We start from the raw sequence: 5,847 nt of genomic DNA on the forward strand, positions 1-5,847 counted from the left end.
GTCGGTGGGTCTTTCCTCAAGTGAAACCCGTCGGCTCGGTGCGGCGCTGTGGCCGGAGGCAAGGGTTTGCCTCATCCTGCGCCTTGTAGCCGCTGTATAAATCACCGTCCACAGTGAAGGTACGGCAGGCTTCTGTGAGCGCTTTCGACGGCTTGTGCTTAACTGTAACGTTTGTCTTTTCAGACCCTTATCTGCATAAACCCACCCCTTTTTGAGGTTTATCAGACGCTGTTAAGCCCCACGCAGCATCATGTGGCGCTCATCGGTACGAAGGGGCTCATGGTGCTGGAGCTGCCTAAACGCTGGGGGAAGAATTCAGAGTTTGAAGGTGGGAAATCCACGGTGAACTGTAGGTGGGTGAGACCTCAGGCGGCTAACGACATCCTTGTCCTGCCGCCATTCCTCGACAGCCTCTCCTCTCTTGGGGCCAAACAGATACGGAAGACGTTGGTTTTATCGGGGTTGTAGGGACAATCACAAATGAAGCTATTTTGGGTCAGGGACTTGCTGATCGTCAATTGACCCAAATAAACAACCTTCTAAACTTGTTGCAAATGCTGAGGAGCAAGGTGCTCCTCTGTAGTAGTCTCTAGCCTTTCTGGGGTCTTTTAGCTGTGGTAGCTAAAAGCACACGTCCAGATGGAAATAACAAAGGGCTTCAAGTTAAAGCTGTCCCTCCAATTTTAAGAATACTACAGCTAATGGCTTTGAAACCTTTTAATTGGGTTTCTAGCTCCTCTTGCCCCCACTTCCCTTTCGAAGTAACTTCTGTGTTTCTTGTAACAGTGCATGCTTCTGCTCTGTATTTCAGCACTGTTCCTATTGCGGAAAGGTTCTTCACAAGCTCAACATCTCTGACTTTAAAGCATGCTGCCTGGTACCCCTGCGAGACATTAGAGCCCCATATTGTGCTTTTGACTTCAGATAACACTATAAGGTAAAACCTGTTTGTAGCTGATTATCTAAGTAATTTTTTTGTCATAGCCAGTCTGATTTTTCGCTAGATAAAATGTCCTGCCATTCTTACCAGGATCACCAATAAAAAATAGGATGGAAGAAACTTTAGACTGATACCATTTGATGTTCCTGCATTAGCAGGGACATGTGCAACACTGCCAGCTGAATGAACGCTGCTGCTGTTTCTTTCCTCTAGGTTTTACAGTCTGAAGGTGCCTCAGACACCCATCAAAGTGGTTGCTCTTTCAGACACTGAGGAGGAGACTCTTACAATCAAAAAAGGGTTTGTGTGGCTTCTTGTATTTTGAAATGCTTTTGACAGAATAAGCTCTGTATTCTCAGCTGTGTTTTTCATGAATAAGTGATAAATCTACCTGAAAATCTGATGTGCTTTTTTTTTTCATGGACTTCAGTCCTTGGACTTCTTCCTAGCACAGTAACTGCACTTTTTTTTTTTTTCTTTTTTCCCATCCTTCTAAAAGAAAGTGGTAACAAACTGTACAGTCGAGTGTTTGTCAGAGCAGTCGTTTGAAAAATACACATTGTCTTTAAGATGGGGTTAAGAACGGCTCTCTGAGTGGGGAATGCAGAAAATAGATCATCTTTTTATTTCCCTCTTAGCCTAGTCGGAAAGGGAAAACTTGGGGGTCTCTAGTAGTCAAGTCACAGACTGATGCGCTACGCAGGGAACACCAGTACACCCGCCTCTTTTATCCTGTGAAACTGGGCTGCCTGGCGGGTGTATTGCAGAAATGAGGTACCGTAAGAAGGATGTTACGTGCATGCTTTTGCTGCTGAAAATAGCGTATGTTGAAGGACTGATGGGACGAGTGTTTAGCAGTAACTTGTCAGCACGTACCGATGGACCTAGTTCAACACGGGTGTTGTCACAGTCACTGCTGACTGCAGGTCTTGTTCTGACTTGTCCCTAGGAGAGCCTACACAGCATCGCTGGGAGAGACTGCGGTGGCATTTGACTTCGGCCCGCTAGTGCCGGTCCCAAAGAACATTCTTGGGCAGCGCGGGAGTGAAGAAGTGTTGGCCTACCCACTTTACATTTTATATGAAAATGGAGAGACGTTCCTCACATATATCAGCCTGCTACAGAGGTAGGCTTGCATTCATCCTCGGGTTTCGTGGGGCGCTTGTATGTTTGTACAGTGTTAGGGTTGGAGAGCCACCTCTCAGTTTGGCTGGGACTCTGTAATGGAGGCTGGGCTGAGTTTCATTGCACTGCAGCCTGTTTTAGCTCTTTGTGGCAGTAGTGATAGACTGAAACCCAAGAATAGCGTGTCATCCTTTTTCATCCAGACATTAAGGGTGCAGTTTGCACTGCTGAGAATCCACTGTCCATTGTTTACAATCAGAAATTTGAAGTGAAGACACTGGACTGTTAAAAGATCAGTGGGTCTAAGGCTGTTTCCTAGGTGTATTTTGGGGCCTTCAGTTCACAGCGCAGACATTCTTAGCTTTGGGTGAGGCTGAAAGAGCCCGTGGCATCTTAGGAACAGAAATATTTCAAGGTCATAGAGGGTTTGCGGGCATGTTCCGTAATGAAAGGTCAAGAATACGGATCAAGAATATAAACACAATACAAGAAAAAATAACTTTCCATTCAAAGGTGATGGAAAACTTACAAGTTAGATCTAGTGTAACTGTGTATTAAAACATGTGGTATTTAGGTTAGAAACAGCACTGTTTGCATGAGAAATGATGCAGCTTTGAGCAGATCCTGTCTGTAGGCAATGAAATAGGCTTAGTCCTTCAAAAGTTCTACTTAGAGAAATGCCAGGCCACAAAATGCTGCTTGGAAAGTGCTTTATTAAGCAAGAAAACAACTAAGTGATAATTAACTTGAGCTTTCCGTGAGTACTTTGTGTTCTTGTATGAAAACGTTTCCTCTTGAATTTGTTGAAATGTAGCTTGGTTGCTTTCAAAGCATAAAAACCTTATTACTGAGCTCCAATTTCTTTTGTGAGATCTCCACCAAGTAGGTGTAGTGCAGAGACTTCATCTGCAGAAGTCTGGGTTGCTACTATCTAATGGAAATTCAACAGAACTCCAAACCATCGGGTTTTGGCTGGGTGTTTTTAGTCATCTTTATTTTGTAGTTACTGTCCAACAAACTCCCGCTGGCAGCCACGGGGAAACGCTCCTTCCACACTTTGCGTTGTGAACACCTCTGCTTTATTCCAGCACTGGAAACCTTGGCAAGCTGCTTGGCCCTCTGCCCATGCACCCTGCTGCAGAAGATAACTACGGCTATGATGCCTGTGCTGTCCTTTGCCTGCCTTGTGTTCCAAACATCCTGGTGATTGCCACTGAGTCGGGAATGCTTTATCACTGCGTGGTACTGGATGGGGAAGAGGACGATGAGCAGGTACCTCATCTTGGGTTTTTTTTCTATACGTATTTTTGTTTCTTTGGTCGAAGTTCCTGGCTGCGAGATGGCAGGATGCCTGGAAGTGAATGCTGAGTGCCAAAGCTGCATTCTTTTATAATGAGGTAGCGAGTCTTCCTTCTATTCCAGCCAGTCCCTGTGATTCTCTGGTGATTTTGTTTTACATGTCAGTTCTGTGTATCCTGCAGGTATATCAGTTTTTGACCAAACTTACTATGAACTATTTTAAAGAGGATCTTCCAAGAAGAAACCATGTTTCTGAGAGAAACTTATTTTTAAGTAAAAAAATAAAGAGACTTGAACTACTTTCCTTAACGGTTAATACTCTTGCCTATGTTATGTAACTCTTGATGTTGTTTGTGTTGGCATGTCTATTTAAATGATGTCTGACAGAAGAATTCAATGCTCTTTACAGTCAGAAAAGTCATGGGACCCAAGATCTGATCTTATTCCTTCCCTGTATGTGTTTGAATGTGTTGAGCTGGAACTTGCACTGAAACTGGCATCAGGAGATGAAGAAGAGCCTTTGGAGTCTGATTTCTCTTGCCCAATCAAATTGCATCGAGGTAGGGCTGTCATTCAACTTGTTGGCCTTTACTTGCTTTACTCCACGAATTTAGGATTGAGCTATTTACAAATTTTCACTGGCGTCAAAGAGTGGTATCAGAATAAGGATTTGCCTCATGTCTTCAATAAAGCTGTGGAAAGAGCAAGCCTGGGCGGTGCTTTAGTGTTTACTTGAGAGCAGGTTACATGTGGTCACATAACACTAAATTCTTTCAGCTGTGGAAAGTTGTTGCATCTGTGATGACCAACGTATTTAAGCAAGTGCTGTGGGGATGGTGATCCTGAAGGAAGAACTGGTATCTGCTTATGAGACTCTCCGATGTAGTTGTGGGGCAGGAGGTTGGGTAGGACAAAGTGTTTGGGTCTTTCTGAACAAGAAGCTTGTCAGAATGCTGGTCTGCTGGCTTTAACTGATCTTCCCTTTAAAATCTAGTGGATTGATACAGATGTGGTGTGATAGGAATAGTTCAAAACAATTCATCAGGTATTTCAAGCGTAATTAAAGAAGTTTATGCAGAACTCTAATAACGTGGCTAACGCATCTAACTCAATTTTTGGATGGGGATGCGTTAGTACTTGCAATGAGATGTTAATGCTGAGCGGACAATAAGTTGATACACGTGTTCAACAGTGCAGGTTTGAAGGATGAGTTTTTCTCAGTTCAGTGCCTTCTCCTACAGTTGCTGTTTAAATTTCAGATCCGAAATGTCCCTCTCGATACCACTGCACACACGAAGCTGGTGTCCATAGCGTGGGGTTGACGTGGATCAATAAACTGCACAAATTCCTTGGTTCAGGTGAGTGGCGAGACTCTGTTGCATGTAGAGGGAAGAGATTACTATCTGAACTCCTACATTTTGCTAGTAACAAGTTGGTGGATGTGGGCAATACCGAGAATCCCTTACCCTGCAAAGTGGATCTCATGCATTGTGACAAATCTCTTTGTAGATGAAGAAGACAAAGACAGTTTACAAGAGTTGGGAGCAGAACAGAAGTGCTTTGTTGAACATATTCTTTGTACAAAACCATTGCCATGCAGGTAAAAACCAAACCCTTTCTATTGCTTCCAAATCAGTGAGTTGCTATGGAAAATATTTATGATTTGCCTTCTTTTGCTGCCTTCTTGCCATTAAAAATAATGAAGTCGGCTCAACAGAATCCAAACAATACAAATAAGCAAGTATGCATCAGGATTCTTAATGCACAGTTAGGGAAGTAAGCTAAATTCCTGTGTTACTGTCTGAAAATCATCACAAGAACCAGCAGAAATTTTCACTTCCATTTACCGGACCCAGGACGGCCCTGAGGCTTGATTTGGCTAAGAGACTTGAATGCCGACATGTTCCTCTTACCCATTTGTTAAAGATCAAACAATGCCTTGAAAGAACATCTGATTTTCTGGGGGCTCCTGAGGTACCCTAGTCAGGGTTAAGAGGCATCATTTTTCTGGGCTATGTAATATTTATTTATCTATCTGTCTGCTTTATTTTCTCACTTTTAGAAGGCCTAATAATTTCTATTGAATGCTATGTATTAAACATAATGAAAATACAAAAAAAGTTTATTAATAGGTGTTAAGTCATCTAAGCTAGCACGGATGGTGACTCTCCGATGATGTTCGTAGTTACCTGGGGAGAGGGCATTTGGACCACCTTTTTGGTCCGCAGAGGACCTGTGCTGTCTCCTGAGGAAGTCTGTGCCTTGCCCTAGAAGCGGGTAACGTTTCCTGGGTCACAGCAGAGTTTTGCTCCTGTTCCACCGTTAAGTTACACAAGTGCTCCCTCTCCCAGGATGGATGCGTTTGTCCTCGTACATCTGACTGCCAGTCAGACTGGGTGGTGTGAGAAGAATTATTTTGCAGGACTCATTCCAGGGAGTGGTTCTTGGCTTGGTGAAAAGGTGTCTGGCTTAGGCCGATTGCT

General features: G+C 43.6%; 1 protein-coding gene across 1 annotated transcript in view; it reads left to right on the forward strand.

The window, feature by feature from the left end:
* The first annotated feature begins 186 nt into the window (after window positions 1-186).
* NUP88 (nucleoporin 88kDa) overlaps window positions 187-5,847 on the forward strand; it is a 9,926-nt gene continuing 4,265 nt past the window's right edge. Inside the window, exons 1-8 of the mRNA XM_009319288.1 lie at window positions 187-353; window positions 812-937; window positions 1,154-1,240; window positions 1,890-2,066; window positions 3,154-3,337; window positions 3,774-3,924; window positions 4,624-4,722; window positions 4,874-4,964. Coding sequence (XP_009317563.1) covers window positions 280-353; window positions 812-937; window positions 1,154-1,240; window positions 1,890-2,066; window positions 3,154-3,337; window positions 3,774-3,924; window positions 4,624-4,722; window positions 4,874-4,964 — 989 coding nt within the window. The 5' untranslated portion in view covers window positions 187-279. The remainder of the gene's footprint in view (window positions 354-811; window positions 938-1,153; window positions 1,241-1,889; window positions 2,067-3,153; window positions 3,338-3,773; window positions 3,925-4,623; window positions 4,723-4,873; window positions 4,965-5,847) is intronic.

This window comes from Pygoscelis adeliae, unplaced genomic scaffold (genome assembly GCF_000699105.1).
Source record: "Pygoscelis adeliae isolate BGI_AS28 unplaced genomic scaffold, ASM69910v1 Scaffold282, whole genome shotgun sequence".
Classification (NCBI taxonomy): domain Eukaryota; kingdom Metazoa; phylum Chordata; class Aves; order Sphenisciformes; family Spheniscidae; genus Pygoscelis; species Pygoscelis adeliae.